At 58.5% G+C, this 17,018-nt stretch overlaps 2 protein-coding genes across 2 annotated transcripts; both read left to right on the forward strand.

Moving 5' to 3' along the window:
- Positions 1-7,842: 7,842 nt before the first annotated feature.
- Positions 7,843-9,674, forward strand: SCHCODRAFT_02717277 (uncharacterized protein; the record flags this gene model as incomplete). Its single annotated transcript, XM_050347066.1, has 4 exons — positions 7,843-8,220; positions 8,270-8,356; positions 8,410-8,860; positions 8,913-9,674. Coding segments are annotated over 4 exons (999 nt in total), but the record flags the coding sequence as incomplete, so codon positions are not given.
- Positions 9,675-11,563: 1,889 nt separating this feature from the next.
- Positions 11,564-16,441, forward strand: SCHCODRAFT_02642843 (uncharacterized protein). Its single transcript, XM_003027057.2, has 7 exons — positions 11,564-12,248; positions 12,296-12,618; positions 12,801-13,631; positions 13,748-14,787; positions 14,839-15,305; positions 15,357-15,702; positions 15,756-16,441. The coding sequence occupies exons 1-7, from the start codon at positions 11,638-11,640 to the stop codon at positions 16,005-16,007; spliced, it is 3,870 nt and encodes a 1,289-aa protein (XP_003027103.2). The 5' UTR covers positions 11,564-11,637; the 3' UTR covers positions 16,008-16,441.
- The last annotated feature ends 577 nt before the right edge of the window (positions 16,442-17,018 follow it).

Here is a 17,018-nt window from a genome sequence, read left to right on the forward strand (position 1 = left end):
GTCGGCCACCTGAGTCTCAAGGCGGCCCGGAAATAGCCGATCATCATTGGGAATATGAATTCTCAATAGAGACGCGTGGAAGCGCGGGTGTATTCCCCGCTGCTTCAACTCCTTCGGGAGATCAAGAAGGAAGGCCTCATTGCCTAGATCCTTCAGGATGCGGTATGGTCCAATGAACTTGGGAAGTAGCTTACGAACGCGGCCCTTCGGGAAGTTCATGTTGGCAGTTGAGACATATACTAGATCGTTCTCGGCAAAAGGCGCGCGGATGCGGCGTCGATTGGCATCACGTGTCTGCTTGACACGCGCGGCGAGCACTGCGTCATGAGCCTGCATGATGGCCTGCTTGACGCGGCGCGCATAAGTCCGCACCCCGGGATATTCCGTCGTGGGTGCGTCCTCCCAGATCATGGCGCGGGGCATGCGACCAGTATTCAGGAAGAACGGTGCATACCCCGTGCTCTCCGAGCGCACGGAGTTGATCGCAAACTCAACCGCCGGCAATTTCAGGACCCAGTCCGATTGAGCGGGCTCGACGCATTCGCGTATCATCTGGACAACTGTCCGATTGGCCCGTTCAGTTGATCCGTCGGTCTGCGGATGGTATGCAGTTGACATGCGCAGCTCCGTTCCGATCAACTTGTGCAGGTGAGTCCAGAATATGCTCGTGAAGAGCGAATCCCGGTCACTGACTATGTACTTGGGGAGCCCATGTAGCTTATAGACTTCCGCAAAGATAATGTATGCCAGAGTCTTGGCAGTCACATTAGTACGCGTCGGAATAAGATGTACCATGCCGGTCAGCAGGCAGATCACGACGAGAAGGTAATTGAAGGTCCCATTGTGATTCTCGCTCTCGGGAAAGGGACCCGTGAAGTCTATCCCGATAGCTTCCCAAGGCGTGCCAGGCACCGGCAGGGGATTCAATAGCCCGTACGGCTTGTGATTGCTGGGCTTATTCCAAGCGCACGTGGTGCATGATGCGATGAACTTCTGCACATCAGGCACCAGCGTCTTCCACCACACCTGATCACGGAGCACGGGGATAACCTTAGCGGCACCGAGATGCGCGAGTAAGGTGTGTGCTTCCTGAATAATGAGTCCTCGCACGGAGCGACCACTTTCCTTGATGTTCGGAATGCACAGCAGACGACGAGAGTCCTGCTTCAGGAAGATGAGTCCGTCAACCACCTCAAAGTTTCGGAAGTGACTGGGTTCTTCCAATATCTTGGCAAAGAACGGATCGTCCTGATACTTATCCCGGATCAAATCTTCAATGCGTACACCCCGTGTGTGATTGGGTATAGCCGTCAAGATAGGTTCCGTGAGGCTAGGAGGTGCGATATCATTATCTTCGTCACCTTCCGCGCCGACCGAGGTCGAGACACGTGTTTCCTCTGCTGAGGCTGGTGTCTCGCCTGTCGGGTGTTCTGGTTCGGATTCCGACATCTGGACAGCACTAGGTATGTCTATATTCGCATCCTCTGTGATTGGGCTGCCGACGTCGGGCGACGACGGGCTGTCTTCGACAGCGCGCGAGTGCGCGTTCTCTCGGGTACCCGAGGGGTACTCGGAAGATGCCGAATGTGATGTTCCGCTGACATCACCTCGCGTGGCTTGATCGGAAGCAAACGCGTGATGAGCTGGCAGCGCGTTCTGCGCTGCTTCCTTCTCACTCATCTCGTCTTCAAACGCGTTCGGGTCACTTGCAAAAGGTTCGACCGGGTCGTCTCCCCCCTCCAGACGCGTCGCGCGTCTATCAGAATCGCCATCCGCCGCGTGATCGCCCACAATCAAGCGGACGGATCCTTTCTTCGCAGCGAGTCGGCGAACCCAGTCGTTGAAGGCCTTCGTCGAGCCTTTCGGACGACCGCGACCACGGCGTGGAGCTGCGTCGTCCCCGCCTTCTGGCGCAATTGCCAGGGCGCCAAGCTCGGTCACAAGCGGCCGAGTAATGTCCATACCGTCGTAATCGACAGAGCCATCCTCATCAAAGGATGTATATTCAGAGGGAGAGCGCAGTGTTCCAGGTGCGTCGCCCTCGTATATGCGTGATAGTGCATCAGCTAACACGTTATCCACGCCCGGCAGGTACACGACTTCGAAGTCAAACTCGCCCAACTTCTCAAGCCAGCGCGCTTGCCGCCCCGAAAGGTTTGGCTGCCGCAGAAGATGGACGAGACCACGATGGTCAGTCACCCACGTAAAGTGGAATCCCTGAAGTAAGTCGCGATGTCGCTGCATTGATTCCACGCCAGCTAACATCTCAATCTCATGTACAGGATAATTCTGCTGAGTCGTGCTCAGCTTCGCGGAGAAGAGCGCGATTACCGTTCCGGTACGCCAATCCTCCCCTTCAACGACTACTCCTGACAAAGACGACTTAGAGCCGTCGGTCAGAAGCCAAACGCGCGAAGTGGGCTTGCCATCCGGCCCGAGGGTGATGCCTCGGCGTGAGACGCGCTTGCTCGCGCTCACCAGCCGCTTGCAATCCTCAAACGCGCGCTGCTGCGTGAATCCCCACTCCCATCGGTGAGTTTCGCCGCACAAATCGTGCAAAATGCCCAGGGGCGCGGCGATCTCGGCGACATTGTCGGCGAGCCAGCCCACCGCGCCACAAAATGCGCGAACTAACTTCTTGTTCGTAGGCACCGGCCACTTCGCGACCTCGTCAACGCGGGCAGGATCGACACGAATGCCGTTCGCATCAACGATTCGCCCAAGTACGCGCACTTCAGGCTCGAGGAAGTGCAGCTTATTAACACCCAGATAGAACTTCTCGCGCGCCAGCACCTCAAGCACGGTTTTGACAGCGCGAACATGCTCTTCGAGCGTGTCCGTGTATATGACAATATCGTCAAGGTACACGTCCATGAAGACACCTAGGTAAGGGCGAAAAATATGCGTCATTATTGCCTGACACGTCGCGACAGCATTGCAGTCGCCCTGGAGCATAACCTTGCTCTTCACGTTACCATCAGGCGTCGCCATGATGTTAACGTCTTCGTACTCAGGTAAGACACGTATTTGCTCATAGTGGTCTTTCCCGTCGAGAATTGACCAATATTTCGCAGCGGCGACGCGACGCAAGATCGCGTTCTGGTCGGGGAGCGGGGACGACAACTTGCGCGTGTTGTCGTTGCGCTCGCGCAGGTCTACAACAGTACGTAGCTTCGTCTTCTCGCGCTGATTCTTCGCGATGAGAAGCATGGGCACCGTGTTCGTGGCGGTGGTGAATTCCCACCGCCCCGAGCGCATATATGCGTCGCGTTTCTCATTCCATTGCTCACGAAAGATTGCAGGGCAATTCGAGCGACGGAACGGGTACCGACGGTCGGGGTCTATGATGGGAATCGTGTGATTAATCGCACGCAAGGGCGGGAGCTCAGTCTCCGCGATGGTCTTGCACAAAGGTAAGGCCATTTCGACTAGATGCTTCCGAATAGCTTCTAACTCGTCCGAGCCAGGCTCGGGCTCTACGTTCGCCATGAACAAGTCGTCGACGTGTGGCCCCTCAAGCGGCAGCGCCTCAACGCTCCCAATGAGGATCTTCGGCGGGTTGATGGAGAACGAGATGGAATGCTGGTACAGGAACGGAGTCCCGAGGACGACGTCGTAAGTCGCGAGGTTCAAGACGTCAAAGACGCGCTGCTCGTGTATAGCTGACCATTCAAAATCTACAGACGTATGAAAATTACATTTCGAGCGCGACCCGCTCACTGCCATCGTCATGGACACCTGGCCATCGTGCTCAATGAGCGGAAGGCGCAGTTGAGTAGCGAGAGCCGAGCTCACGAGATCTACTGACGAACCAGAGTCTACTAACGCCTTGCAGGGATGCCCGCTTACACGAACGACGAGGACGATGGGCCTCGGGATGCGGCGGCCGCTCCCCCGCGGGAAGACGGCTGTCCGTTGCGCAACGCGTGCGGACGAGGACGCCAACGGCGCGGAGCGCCCCTTCGATACTGCGAAGACCGTCAGCTGACGCCATGGAAGACGCGAAGCTGGGAAACGTACCGGCACGTTGGACGCCATGCGCACCATCGTTGCCCACGCCTGTGCGAACACGCCGGACTCAATCAGGTCCTCCGCGGGCTCGCGAAACCAACGCGCGGGGAACGCGCCGTCGGGCTGCGTGAAGACGTCGAAGCTTCGACGCGCTGCGGCATCAGCAGGCGACTCGAACCAGCGCGACATATAGCGCTTCGGGTGAGCCGTGTTCTGATGCCCACCCACGAAGTAGCGCATGCGCTGATACATGTACCAGTACCAGACGTTGATACCGGCGTCAATGTCCTTGAGACGAAGACCCCACGACACGCCCAGGAGCGTGTCGCACACGAGGATGACCGGCGACCCAGAGTACGGCCGGAAGGCGTAGAAGCGGGAGAGGTCAGCGCGACGCTGCTCCTCGCCGACTACGCGTCTGACTGCCCAGTTGAGGGCGTAAGCGACGCTCTCGGGCACGAGATCCCCGAGGGTAGTGCCCGTGGAGTAGAGGTACGCCATGCGACGAGCCTGTGAGGTGTCCATCCCGAAGTCGACGCATATCTGACGCGCAACGTAGTCCTCCATCGAGAAGCCTTCGCGGATGAAGAACGCATTCGGGATGCGAAGCGGAGCCAGTTCGCGACGCCCAGCTTCGGCCTCAACAGTCTCGAAGAGGGAGACACAATCGTCCTGGGTCTGGACTGGCAGGAAACGGACGGGCGCGCCATCGCAAAGATACGAGAGCGGCGCGAGGTTGTGGAACATCGCATCGCGCAGCTTCTCGCCGTCGCCAGGCCAAGCGCGCACGGCGTTCAGCGCGAACGCACCACGCACCCGCCACTGCCCCAAGTCGCCAACGTATGAAGGGTCGCAGGCGCGACCGATAAAATCGGCATACTCGGGTGTCTCGCAGAGGGCGAGCAAGTCGTCGCCCGAGCAAAACTTGGGAGGCTCGCGCCTCGTGCGCAGCGCAATTCGCGTGTAGTAGTCGAAGAGCGGCTGCACGTAGAGGTGGGGGCGTCCGGGAACGTCGCCACAGACAAGCGGACAGTCCGCGAGGACGTGTGTTGCCCACGGCGGTGAGCACGTCGTGCAGCGTGTACTGTCCGGGTTAGACCCAGGTGAGTCGTGCGAGGGTTCGAACTGAACCATATTGACTGACAATGTAGTCGTGTTAGTGATGCCAGCACGTCTCTGGTCGAGCAGACGTGCCTGTTCGATTGCCACCGAGTGAATCGCGAGACCAGGAGGTCCAGAAGACGTCGAAGGTACGTGGTTCGCTTCGGGACAGTTTCGGCTTATATGGTCCTTAGACTCACAGCGGAAGCAGCGCCCCTCTTCACGGAGGCGCTTCAGGAGCTCAGGAGATTTTCCTGGCTTGCGGTTAGGAGGGGCGCGACCGTTCGCGCTCCTTCCATTCGGCGCGGAGGTACGTTGTGACCCCCTTGCCTGTCCGCTGAATTTACCTCCAGTGGTCCTCGAGCGTTCATTAGAGCTCGAGGTGCGCGTTCCAGCGGCAGCAGACGCGTTCGCTGGCGGCCTAGAGGAGGGAGCAGAAGAGCTCCCGCCTCCAGAACGTCGGGACGATGCAGATGCGCCACCCGTGCCGCTTCCGCGGTTGGGGGGCGATCCACCATGGTCGTCAGGGCGCCTGCCCTTCGCTTGGGCTCGGGCAGCGTAGCTAGCCTGCCAGAGCTGCAGAGCACGTCGGTACGTAGGCTCTAACTCATCAACTTCTTTGCTGAAGCCGTCCTCCATCAGGCGCTTCACGAGCCAGGAGTCAAGGCCTTCCCAAAACTTCAAGACCCGGTTTCGGCTGGTCTCCTCAGTCAGCACCACCCAGAAGCGCTCTAGATCGTGCATGTAGTCGCGGAGATCGCGATTGTCTTGGATACAGGACTTGTACCGAGTACGACATTTGTCTTTGTAGTTTAGACTGAAACAGTGATCGAATAAATCTCTGAAAAAGTCGTCTAGATTTGCGCTTCGAGAAGCACTAAGCATGTAGTTCTGCTTGTAGAACCTTCTGGCCTTGCCAGTGAGCCAACGCGAGACAACGTCGGCCTGCCGAGTGGCTGCCACTCGACCATCAGTGACATACTGAAGAGAATCAATGACGAAGGTCCAGAAGGCCTCATCGTCCTCCCGGCCGTCGTAGGACTCGGGAGGCTGCGGCTTAAGGCGGCTGGCCTTACCCGCGCTGTCAAACTGTCCGTCGTCATCCGAGTCTGAGCTCGGAAGGCCGACTACACGGCTTCTGATCATAGCCATGTACTTGTCCCAGTAGGACTCGCCCCCAGCTACATAGCTCGGACGAAGCTTGTCTTCGGGACTAGAAGCCTTCGAAGGACGTTCACGATGCACCGCGGGGGGCACAGAGGCCTCCGCGGTCTCGCGCTTGATTGCGCTCAGGTCACGTGTCGGTTGAACTTCGTTCGGCACCGATCGCTCACGTGCGACGCTCGCAGCGCGCGAGCGTGCGGCGCCAGACCCATCCGTGAGGAGTTCGACGAGATTGTCGTACCTCTCACTGAGCTGGCTGACCTGCCTCGCCAGTTTGGCATTGAGGGCGGCGTAGTCCGCGGCCTCAACAGTCTTGAGGTGGAGTGCATCGAACAGATCGGCGATCTGCTTGTTTTCGGCGGCGCGGGGTTCCAGATTTGCCAAAGACACCCTTGGCCCCTGATTGGGCACTTGAGCCCGCGATCCCCGAGCTCGATTTGCGGCATCCAGGATGTCCCGCTGAATCTCGGGATCGTGTTCGACCTCGTCGAAGTCGAGATTACCGAAATTGCGTAGATCCGGGCCTTTACCCTTATCCATCCGGTCCCTACTGTTTCCGGGGATAGAGCTCTCAGGTACGTTCACGCTTTCGGACTCGCGAGCCCCGTGCTCGCTGTTCTCATCATACTGAGGGAAAATTTTATTCGTAGTATTATCTACTTCCGTGGACTCTGGCGCGATAGCGCGACTGCCCACAGCACCCGGTGCACGCGGCTGAGCACCAGCTTCAGGCACGAGGCCGTCGGCGGCATGCGCGTGGGTCGGGGACTGAGCAGCGGCATCGGCCGACCACTCGCCCTCTCCAGGGTCTGCTCCGTCGAGAGCAGACACCTGGCGGGATACCCCCACCGTCGTGGCGGAAGCACCCGACGACGGCACAACGTCGTGTTGCACCGTCGCATGCTCGATGACCTGGTCATCGGCGGTGGCAGGCGGCGCATCTTGAGCGCCCGCCGTACCCGAGTCGGACTCGTTGTCCGAGAGTGCACTAGTGAAGGAGTCGTCAGTACCACGCCACGCGGTCTGAGACTCACCGGTGTCAACCGACGCTGCGCGAGGGCGGAAACGTCCGCTGGAGTCGCGCAGAGGTTGAGCTTTTGGCGCCATTGAGATTGTCGACAAGGAAGAAAGGGTAATTAAGCCGCGAAGGGTGCCGGGTTGATCAAGTCCGTTGCCTTAGCGGGGGGAATAGGGGTAGGTAGTGAAAACTTTGCTGGTTGCTGGTTGTCGAAGTCGAAGTCGATGTTTCTATCGAGGACGTCGAGCGAGAGAGTAAAAATATGAGGCGAGTACGGTGACGCGGAGAGCGGGCCGGGCTCGGCTCACGGAGATGATGAAGAAGATTCCCACGAGGTTACTCTGTAACGAAGTCTCGATTGAAAACCTTGCCCTCCTCCCTTGGAGGAGGGCCCTTTTATACCTACAGCTGTAAGTAGTCATAACTAGTCACGGAGTATATATACGAGTCATAAGAAACCAGGAGAACCTCAAGGAACTCCAAAGGAAATACCCCCGCGAGGGGTGAAGGCAGAGCACGTGGCGTCGGCTAAGGCCGAGGCGTCACATACACTGACCTGGAAGTTGCGCCAGGCTGGCATTATTCCCGAAATTGACGCGCCGCACCTCCCACATCACGACGTGCCGAATTTTGTGCAGTTCACTATCCATCCAAACACGCCAGTGCGGCAGTACCTACTCAGGCAAGCGGGCGTGCCCGAGTCGCGCTTGCAGCGCCCCTTCCTTACCATGATCGAGAATCATCTCTCTATCTCGCACGCGGACATTCGGAGGCTCACGGACACGCCGCCCGATTTTGCCTGGGACCACCCGCATCCCCAGGTCGACGCCTGGCACGAGTACGTGAAGGAGCTGGTCACGCCGGTCGAGGGGGAGGAGGCTAGCGTCACAGAGGATACCGTCCTTGTGATGAACACTGGCGCGCACGTACGTACTCGATCCGACGCGCTTACGGTGTTTCTGACTCGTATCCCAGTGGTCCCGCGGCGTCCTTTACATGCTCAGGAAGTGGACGGACGAGGAAGTCGAGATGCAGAAGCTGCATGAGCTATACCGGGCTATGGTGCGCTTTCTCCCTCTGCGACCCTCTAAATCCAGCCGCTCACCGTCACGTAGATGCAACTCCATATTGACCGCCTTGGCCCCCTGAACCGCCTCACCATTTTCTTCCGCAGCACTGCACCCGGACACCCTTCCTGCGAGCGCCGCCTGGCCCCCTATGCTGACGGCGCTGACGCGCGCGAGAAGGAGAAGAACATTCCCGAGCGCATGATGGCTGTCACGGACGATGAGGCCATGAAGTCTACCCGCCGGCGCTGGGACTGGGATCAGTTCGCCGTGCACAACGAGTTCTGGCGCGAGGAGATCAAGAAGCTCATGGAGGGGAGGACGAAGCAGCTTCCCAGACGGGACGAGGAGGCCGTGGAAGCTGAAGACGGCGCTTTGGAGACCCGAGCAGCGATACCCTCACGCGATTCAGGCGCGAAGTGGTATTATCTGGATATTTACGAGCTATCGCTGCAGCGGCCAGACGCGCACGATAGCCCGGGCGTGGACTGCTTGCATTGTGAGTGATCTCTTCTCGCGAGGTTCGGACAGTGGCTGATAGGTTCTCGCAGGGTGCATGCCGGCGGTCCTGGATGAATGGTCGAGGTTGCTGTACCATCAGCTCAACATGATCGAGCACGGCAGCGAGTCATGACAGTACTGCCATCTTTACCTACACGACGACGCCAGCGGACCATGCGCGCGGTCCGCTCACCACATTCTTGACCCGTCCCCGTCCCATCTTGATTTATCCCGCTGCGCTCGGGAGGCTCCATACTCACGAAATATCACTGATCGCTCGCCGCTCGCGCGCTAGTCTCCAGATACTTACCGTTGTCAAGGGAACTTAGCAGCAGTCTATACGACATACCACCGCACTACAGAGTACTATACCAGGGCACAGGGGGTAGCTTGCATGGATCCTTTGGGCTTGGAAAAGTCCACGGAATCTATGCGGGGCAGATGGGGCACTTACATGTACGTTAGCCCTTACAGTCACTATCCGGCGAGATAGGGCAGTAATCATACCGCTATCATTCTCTTATTCCCGGTCGATGGATGCTTTCAGTGCAAAGGGCATGCCGTACTTGCCTTCGTAGGCGACAATGCTTGCTTACGGCTTGCAGGTTGAGCGAACCCAAGCTCTCGATGGACTTCAGCCGCGGGATGCCACAATGTTGTACTGTTGATTGCATTCCAGCTCAAAATGGTGACAAGATCAGAGGGTGGCCCATAAGGTTCGCAGCGGCTGGGCATATGAGCTTGAGAAATTTAAGACCACAATACTTTCCTAAATAGGCAAGCCTTTAAGTAATCCGCATGCGGAAATTCGGGCATTTGCCGGTCAATTATGCGTGGACCCACAACTTATACAAGTCGCTTCCGTTGCAATGATCTTCTCGCCCTTCGATAAACGAGAGGTGGAATACACAGCTTTGAAAAGCGTTTTCTTCCCCTTGCGTGCATAAATCTTCAGCACTCACCTCTGCAACTGGCGTTGCCACAAAAGAAAGGTCATGTGGGTGCTGCAATGCCATGAATCAGGGAGAGAGGATTGATTACATCGTTCTGGGGGAACGGTAGGCAGGAGTAGTGGCTCAAAGCTGGGGACGACCGTCACGGTCAGCGGCGGAGGGACGAGGTAATGAAGGGTCGATGCGTGTTGGGGATAGCAATCAACTTTGTAAGTGCGCGGTCAACATAAATAGGTGCGCAGTAGGGCGACAAAGGAAGGGTTGAGATAGGGAGAGATAGAAAGCGATCGCCCACACGGTGCATGCAGACAGGTAGAGCGAGGTGGTCAGATGTTGCGTGCCATATGACGAGGCCAATCCGCCCTATGATGGTCAATGTCATGCATCGTGTCATGAAGAAGGCGAGTTCTTGTCGTCCTGTCCTGCAATCGCGCTTGCGTCTCGAAGGTCTGCAATCGCGCTTGCGTCTCGAAGGTCGGTATGATTTGGGAGGACCGAGGGGATGGCGACAGCAAGCGAGGATCAAGGTGTGGCAACGACCATCCAGCTCCAACCGCGCGAAGCAAGCACGGAGTAACCCGACAGTAATTCTTGAGGACTCCATGGGAGTCCTGAGGACATGAAACGCTCCACGGAGATGGCACTACTCAGCAAGATAGGACACTATGTGGATAGCCTTAGAGCGAGGAGAGCTTGTATGGTGTCGTTATAGATTTCCTTCTGGTCGCGGGATCACGGTAGATCTGAACGAGAAGGACTAGGGCGCCATCCAGCTGGCCTGAAAGACCATAAACGCAATTATAGATCGAGGCGCAACTCATGACCAGTCGCCTCAAGGAAGGAAGTATTCCGGAGGCTCCAAAGACGGCTACCATAGCAGCGGGACACACATGCGTTGATCAAAAGCCTCCGAGCACCACGTCCATGCCCGACCGCTGTGGGACACGAAGCTGACCGCGCCGCTAACCCCGGACGGTAGGGTGCATCTCCGACAGCAGGTGACGTGGGCGCCAGATGAGACTCGTGTCGCGAGCGCGCTAGAAACGCTTCGCGCTACAGAGCGTAGCGTCGTCGGTGAGGAAGCTGCAGACCGGGAAACAGGAGAGGCTGACAGGACTGACGCGCTTCTTGACGCGCCGCTGACTGATCAACAAGCAGACTTCATTCTCGCGTGCCCTCGCGTACGCTGTGGCCGAGTCTCATGACAGGGTCAGGAGGCGTTGGCGAGCAAAACAAGGGCGGACCCTTAATTATAATAGCGAGGGGAACGGGATTAGTCAAGGGTGCACAGTGGAGGAAAGGCCTCGAAGAGCTGACTGGAAGGCGCCGGAGGCGCTCGCGGCCTTGAGGGACGGAAGTCAGGCCACGGAAGTCGGCAGACAGAGAGAATGAGGGCATCGGATGAGGCGCTGGGCGGTCTGTGATTAGGACTGACAAATGGTTCCGAGCTTGTAGATGGCCTTGGGGTCGCTTTTGGTTCCGTGGCAACAGCGGATAGCCAGATCTTGGCTAGATCTGGGCCTGGTACGGCAGGCGGAATGGAGGACGCGAAGTACCTGGTCGCCGTTGTCGGCAGCGAGCAACGTTCCGTGGAGGATGGAGCATCGCGGAGTCGTGCATGACGGTCGTAACCAAGCCAGAATTTAGCGAGGCGGCGCGCCGAAGTTGAAGTTGATGCGCCACCCGCCTGACACGTGCCGAAGCCGATCCGGACCCGTGGCGGCGGGAGTGCGGCCATTGATAACCTTTCTTCGACAACAGCGACGACGGCGACCAACCTTTCCTGTCGCCGACCACGACGACGACGACGACGACAAGCACGATGTCCAACAACGAACCGCCCACGTACGGGCTCACGTATCCAGATAACTACATCTCCTCGCTGCCCACCGCGCCCGGTGCGCGCACGCCGCTCCTCCCTCTCGCCGACTTCGCCGCCCTCCATCTCAAGCACACGCTCGCCCACCCGCCAGACCACGTCCTCTTCCCCTTTCTACATGGTCTCGAGGGCGAGAACCACGCGCAGAATACGTTCTTCGCGTCCGCAGATCGCAAGGGTCCAGCACCGGTGCCGCGATACCGCGGCCTCCTCTGGGTCGTCGCCGACGAGGACCTGCCGAGGCGGCGCGCGAGCTCAGCATCTGCCCCGCCCACGCCGGCGCTGGAGTACGGGGAAGACAGCGACGAGAACTATTCGAGTGATGAGAGCACCTACTCAGACTCTGACGAGGAACGCGACATGGATGTGGACATCATGGACCCAGTGTCCCCTCCCGAGATCATTCAAGTCGTGCCCGAGGAGAAGGACAAAATCCCGCTGGACGAGCAACCACACATGCACCCCGTCATCCAGACGTCCAATCTCCACACACGCCCCGCCCCAGACAGCCCCGTGTCCGCAGCATCGAGCTCTGGAGTTGAGACTACTGCTGGGTGAGTGACCACCAAATGCCGCATGTATGCTGCTGAACATGCTACAGACAGACGCCCGAGCTCAAGATGAAGCGCAAGTCTCGGAAGCCAACGCTCCTCACATCCACGTTCTACCCTCGCGACCTCCTGCGCCCTACCTTTGATAGTGGCTGGGAGTTCGTCCCTCCCCGCATTCCCGATGGCATCTCCCTTCGTAACTTCGGCATTCAAGTTCCCATATACGCGACTCTATGCGACATCGTCGTCTACTCCCCTCATGGTCGCTCTTCCGCTAATGCGCAGCGTCTAGCCGAGCGTTTTCGCGAAGCCATAGTGCGCAAACGAGTCCAAAGGCTGCGCGGCCACGGTTCTATGCCCTCACACGATGCAGGTACGTGTGCTTCGACTTCTTGTGGGGTACAATGCTTTCGGCAAGCCGCTTCAACTTCCAATCCCCCCGTCCTTCATGTCGCGGTGGCTTAAGCTTTCCGGCACTGCCCCCACTACACCTGTTGTCCCCACATCTTAATGATGACTACTGCGGATGCGGGCGCATACTAATGGCGCACTCAGATGACCCCGCCGAGGACGATGAAAGCGAGCTTCTCAAATACAACGTCTTCATCTTGGACGCTGATGATCAGCAACTCAACACCGAAGTTCCGTGGCTCGTCGTACGTTATCCGGAGGACGGGCTCCTACCATCGGACCTGCACAAGGCCGCGCCGACGATGTCGCCTTCGCTGGTCCCTCAGCATGGTGCTCCTGACCTGCCAAAGTCGCCCGCGATAGTCTCAGACGCGGATTTGGAGGCAAGGGATGCGATACCGCCAGCTGTTGTGGAGGCTACTGTGGTCCCGCAGCCGCGGAGCATACTCACGCCTTCCTTCGTAAACTCGGCTACAGCTGCGTCCGACGGATCGTCCCAGAACTCGTCGCCGAACCCACAGCGATCGGAGACGGACGACCTGAACAAGTGGTACACCACGATCGACTTCGCGCAGCGCGAGAAGGACGAGATGCGGGAGCTCACCATGGCGAAGGAGATACTCAGCTTCTTCCCAACTCCGCCTCCTCAGCAACCTGCACCGAGGCTACCGACGATCACATCGCCGCTACCTTCGCCTGGTCTCACGAACGGAGGATCGCCTTCGCCCTTCGATAGGCAGTCCACCGCTTCACCTGCATCGACGGTTCCATCGCCGCCGCCGACGTCAAGGCCTTCGTCCGCGCTGCGTATAGGATCGCCCGAGGCTGCGAATGGGCGTGTTGCTTCGCCACCGTCGACGCCGCGTCCGATCATACGTAGCTACAACTCGCAGGAAGCTGTCAGCCGTGAGGGCATGTCGACGTCCCTACCGTCTGGGCGTCAGGCGCCTGTGAGCCCGCCGCATATGAACTTCGGTGAGTTTCTGTCCTTGTTATGGAGGAAACAGCATGTTGCCACAAATGATCTCGCGCATATATGCACCTCGCGGCGCATATACCCATTGTTTACTAGTGACTGATATGTCTCCCAGGTCCATCCTCTCGTCCAGCATCCCGGTCTACCTCACCTCGCCCCAACTCTGCTCCCCACCCTCTATCACTGTCCAACTCATCTACCCAAACCCATTTCGATCCCAAGGTCGGCCAAGTCTTCCTCGGCAACTCGAATGATGTACCCCTTGGCATCGTTGAGCCTCTCCCGCTCTCGCAGTGGGCGACCTCCCCAGTACTTCCCACCGACACCACCGAACCTCTCAACATCACCGACACCTTGCATACCGGTCTCGCCGATGGTGATCCCTTCAACTTCGGCCCGTCGAATTCGCCAAGCGACGGTTACGGGTACGACATTGCCATAGAGTGTCATGATCTTGCGCCTTGGCCGACCGCGGGGAACCTGCGCGCTGCGGAGGAGCACCTTGGCCGCTTGGAGAGTGCTTGGGCGACGCGATGCGTGGCGGCGAAGCGCGCGGAGATCGCAAGAGAGGGCGCCACAGACGCCCCCAAGGACCCGGAGGAGATGTGGACGCTGCCGACGCGTCCGCCGCCCAACGCGAATGCAATCATTCACCTGCCCTTTCCGAGCAGTCCGCCGAGCAACACGACGACGGTGGGCTCGCTCACAGCGGTGACGAGATTCCTGGAGCGCTGGCTGACGCCGCCGGCTGCTCCGGGTGCTGTGCCTATGGCCGCCGTGCGAGGCGATGGGCGTGAAGCTGCGCGGGATGGTGCAGCCGAGGGAGCCGACGGACACCAGGCAGATGACGAGAGCGGAGGCAGCAAGAGCCGGCGCTGGTCGACGACGTCCGCGGCCCAAGCGGGCTTCATCCAACACGGGCAGGGCGGGCGGATGCGTTCGATGACGAGCCCTGCGCCAAGTCCGAGCCCGACGCCTGGGGCGAGGCAGCTGCCGCATGCGGACTTCACGTATAACTACTACGCGCATCGGACGCGGCCGTTGAAGGTGCTCTTGTATTCAGCGGATGGGTATACGGAGAGCTCGGTGCCGGCGTTGTTCTTGTTGATGACGTTCCGCGGGTTGACGCTGCCGGAGGCGTATCTGGAGTTGCAGGTAAGTTCCATAAGGTCTGGTCGAGGGTGGGTAGCTGATGGGTCTGTGTAGGTTGAGAAGAAGCGCTCGTTCTTCGTCTACAGCTCCGACCTTGGTGTCTTGCGTCGGGTTGAGGCTCGACTTCTGGAAGGAGGCGGGCATACAACTGGACGACACCGCGTGCAGCCACCACTTACCCATCGACCCAGCGCGAAGAGCATAAGCTACGCGACGGGCATGGGTCCGCAAATCAACACCCCTCCAGCTGCGCTCGCTGGCGGTGGGGGTACTTCATCCTTCGGCGTGTCAAGTTCAACGGCATCGTTGGGCAGTGCCGGAGCCACGATGAGTGCGATGGGTGGTGAGAAGGCATTGCAAACGAATGTGGCCTCACCCCCTCGTGCACGGCGTCCGCGTGCCAGCACAAGTCCATGGCTGCCTTCACTGTTCGGTGGGGACCATCAGGCATGGTTCAACGACCCCCGGTTTGACGGCAGCTTCCCAAGCCGCGTGTTGCCCTTCTTGTACCTGGGCAATCTGTAAGTCGTATAGCTGTGCGTGAAGGGTTGAGGCTAACGACATACCTACAGGAATCACGCCTCAAACGCGTATATGCTCCATGCACTCGGAATCACGCATGTCGTCTCCGTCGGCGAATGCGCGCTCGTACCGCCTGCGCATGGGCAGTATGAGGGTAGCGAGGGCAGCAGCTCGTGCCATGTCTTCCCTGGGAAGGGCAATCAAGGTTCTCTATGGATTGAAGAGCGCGAAGGTCGCATCAAGGTGTTAGACATCAAGGGCGTCTGCGACGACGGCATCGACACCCTAGAACCCCAGCTCGAGCCCATATGCGACTGGATTGACAAGGCGCGCGCAGAGGGCGGGCAGGTGCTCGTCCATTGTAGGGTCGGGGTCTCGCGTAGTGCGACGGTGGTGGTAGGTTCTCTAGACTTCCTAGGATGCTTTAGAAGGCTCACTAGCTTATGCAGATTGCGTACGCGATGAAGCACCTGAACATCCCGCTCGTCGACGCGTACCTCATCGTGAGGTCGCGCAGGCTGTCCGTGCTCATTCAGCCGAACATGCGCCTGCTGTACAACCTGTGCGGGTGGGAGATCAAGCTGGCGCGAGAGCGGGCGGGCGACGATCCGCACAAGCTGCGCTTTGAGCTTGCGCGGACGCTCAGCTGGCCCTACCTCGCGAAGGAGGTGCACGCCCTCAACGAGAAGTACCTGCACTGATACGCGCGGCGAGTGTATGGGCGCTAGCAGGCCGACCGTCGCGGATCGGCGTGCATCACTGGAAGTCTGGCGATCCAAGGATTTGCTATCGGGCTCTTGCAGCTATTTATTGCTTTGACATCATACCTCTCTGTCCGGAGCTCACCCCAGGCAGTGTACCGTTTCCATGAACCTCGTTGACGATCTCCTTCTTCCCATGAACATCGCCCCGATCTCTTCATCACTTCGCGCTTCTTGGCGATGTCCTGCACCACCCCCTTCATGATACACTCTGTACGGCACGATGCATCTCAATTCTCTCTCATGTCCCTGTGATCGCCTCATTTCTCATGTCTGCCGTCTGATTTACGCGTCTTGATCAATGTTGGAATGAACAAGTGTAATTTCTGTACTCACAGTGTACCATACAATTGAATCCATTTCTCTTGCGTCCATTGCTGCTGTGAAGGACATACACCGAACTGTTCGGGGAGATGACGGAAGCTCGGAAGGGGGCGAGGGGAGGTGGACGAGTATGAGGAAGCAGGAATTGAGTGCGGGGGGAGGAGGAGGAAGGGAAAATGCGGGACAGAGGTAGAGCATCCTCCGAGTGCGCGTGAGGAGGTGCGCGTGCAGAGGATGGGATGCGCGTGCTGAACGGACTTAGAAGTTATAAACGAGTTGCTGAACAAGACTTTCCCAATCCAATAGAATGCATGATTTACACAGCTAAGTTGATAGCACGTGTATCACCTTGCTTCGAACCATCATCTCGCCGTTCCCAAGCACGGTCGAACCTTGTATCTTTGCGCACAATAGGATCCCATGCACCCTCTGCTTTGGCTAGAACTTCGAGAAGGACCGGGCTTTGCGGACTGCCTTGTCCCCGTGGACCTTTCATTCCCCTTCGCCTCGGTGGTCGCAAATGACGAGTCATTCAACGAAGCCAAGTACACACTCCGAAGTCTACCAAGCATACGACCAATGAACGAATGACTGGGATTGAGCGGCGCGCCTACTAGGGTGTACGAT

The sequence above is a fragment of the Schizophyllum commune genome (genome assembly GCF_000143185.2).
Source record: "Schizophyllum commune H4-8 unplaced genomic scaffold SCHCOscaffold_14, whole genome shotgun sequence".
In the NCBI taxonomy this organism is placed as follows: domain Eukaryota; kingdom Fungi; phylum Basidiomycota; class Agaricomycetes; order Agaricales; family Schizophyllaceae; genus Schizophyllum; species Schizophyllum commune.